The sequence below is a fragment of the Myotis brandtii genome, unplaced genomic scaffold, assembly GCF_000412655.1.
Source record: "Myotis brandtii unplaced genomic scaffold, ASM41265v1 scaffold327, whole genome shotgun sequence".
Taxonomy (NCBI): Eukaryota; Metazoa; Chordata; class Mammalia; order Chiroptera; family Vespertilionidae; genus Myotis; species Myotis brandtii.
Window position 1 is genome coordinate 732,489 of NW_005362585.1, and position 2,336 is coordinate 734,824.

The 2,336-nt window shown below is 44.9% G+C and overlaps 1 protein-coding gene across 1 annotated transcript in view; it reads left to right on the forward strand.

Annotated features, from left to right (window-relative positions):
• SPACA5 (sperm acrosome associated 5) overlaps window positions 1–2,055 on the forward strand; it is a 4,267-nt gene extending 2,212 nt beyond the window's left edge. The window contains exons 2-4 of the mRNA XM_005871022.1: window positions 461–619; window positions 1,778–1,856; window positions 1,956–2,055. Coding sequence (XP_005871084.1) covers window positions 461–619; window positions 1,778–1,856; window positions 1,956–2,055 — 338 coding nt within the window. The remainder of the gene's footprint in view (window positions 1–460; window positions 620–1,777; window positions 1,857–1,955) is intronic.
• Window positions 2,056–2,336: the final 281 nt, after the last annotated feature.

Below are 2,336 nucleotides of genomic sequence, written 5' to 3' on the forward strand. Positions count from 1 at the left end.
CTTCTTTTCCAATTTGGATGCCTTTTATTTCTTCTTCTTGTCTGATCGCAATGGCTAGTACTTCCAGTACTATGTCAAACAGGAGTGGTGAGAGTGGGCATCCCTGACTTGTTTCTGTTCTTAAGGGAAATGGTTTTAGTTTTTGCCCATTGAGTTTGATGTTGGGGTTTAACTAATTCTAATGTAATTATCATCATTGCCTTCACAGCCATCACTCTCATTTCTACCATCAACACCATCACTACCATCAATGTCATCGCTACTATTACCATCATGAATACCGTAACCACTGCCATCACTGACATCTCAACAAAATCACCAACATCAACACCACCACCAAACCAAGATCATCACCCCCACAACTGAGATGACAACCATACTTGTCCCCACCCCCCTCCTCCTAACCTCTTCTATTTCCAGAACCCATGCTTACCTGCTACCTTCCTTATCTCTGCCTCAGGGCTGTGCCTGGCACATTATGTGAGTGGCTTTGACACCTCCGTCGTGGACCACAATCTTGATGGCAGCAATCAATATGGCATTTTCCAGCTGAACTCCGCCTGGTGGTGTGACAATGGTGTTACACCCACCAAGAACCTCTGTCACATGGAGTGTCATGGTGAGGCAGCAATGGGGATACCCTGAAGCCCTGTCTGGCCCAATAAACAGAGGGCAAGGTTATCTAAGCCATAATCTCCAGTAACAAGCAGAAAAATGATAGGGAAAGAAGCAGAGTTGCCTAGGCTGTTAGAGACACCACCCTGTATCCTTACCCATATTGCACTGAAATGAGGTTGAACAGGACTACCCAACATGGAGATTGAGGACAGGAGGACTCAAAGCTCCCAAACCTCACCCAGAATGGAAGCTTCAGTTTTCTGGGACTCAGGAAATAGGAAACGTAGTGCCACATGGAATTGAGGCGATTGTCCTGATTTGGGGTTGAGATTGTTCGGCCCCTGAGGGAAGAAGCAGATATCTGGTTGTAGGAACAGACACAAGGTACATCTGTGTAGAAAGGAGAGAACTTTCCAGACAAGATGTGGTGTTTTTGAGGACAAAATTGAATAACAGTAGAATTTGTTCCAGGTTGTCCAAAATGGTGCTTGAGGTTGTCCAAGATAGATCAAAATGGAGACTGGGGTTATTTGGGAGCAGTTTGAGGTTGTCCAAGTCCTACCACAGTGACCAAAGAGGTCACTTAGGATTAACCAGCTTGGAGGTTGAGGTTGTCTAGGACAGGATAACATGAATATTAAGGTTTTTTAATAGTAGGACCAGGCACCTTGGTGGTTGAGGTTGAACAGAACTACCCAACATGGAGATTGAGGTCATTTATATAATAACCAGTCAAAATGCGAGTTGAGGTTATCCAGTACCTGACAACATATTGTTTAAAGTCACCAGGACTGATCAACCTTTCAGTTGAGTAGATTTCCAATCAGCCAACATGGTGGTTGATGTGACGTCAGACCAGCTAACATTGCAGTTTAGATCATTCATAACCACATAAAATGACAGTTGAAGTCATCCAGCACTGGCCAACATGGAGGTTAAGGTTGTCCAGAACCAACTGATATGGTGGTTGAGGTTATTCATAACCAGACAACATGGTAGTTGAGGTAACCATCTGACAAGTAAATCAAGGTTATCAGAATGAGCTAATGTTGGTGCTGATGTTATTCAGGCCTCAAGGAACCTAGAACCCCTGGGTCCTACATACACTGCAACTCTGTCCCCAATGCACCAGATCACTATGTCCTTCTATTTCCCCCAGACCTTCTCAACCGCCATATTCTGGATGACATCATGTGTGCCAAGAAGGTCGTGTCCTCACGGGACGGTATGAATGCCTGGTAAGTTTATGGGAATGACTTGGACCGTGGGCAGCCAAGTGGCACTACCATGCCATCAGCCTGTCCACTTCATCTTTCCGCCCTCCTTCCATTTCCCAGGGGTTCTTGGACCCAGCACTGTCAAGGCCGTGATTTATCTGAATGGCTCAAGGGGTGTAATATGAATGCAAAACCAAACACAAAGAGAATGACTTCATGATTCATTCCCAGAGACAGAGATTTTCTTTTGTTTGTGGATTTAATAAAGGATGGTTCTTGTAAACAATGCAAGAGACCTCTGATTCCCGACCCTCTTCATTTTTCCAATGCCTGGAGGTACTCCCATTCAATCACTCCCACATATTCAAAGGTCTAACCAGGAGACACCAGATCACTCAGGGTGGTAGGGGATGTGGAAGATCGTGTTCTCATTAAGAGCATAGGTTCTCTTGGGTTCAAATACCATCTCTACCACTTGCTAGCTGTGTCGCCATCATTCAT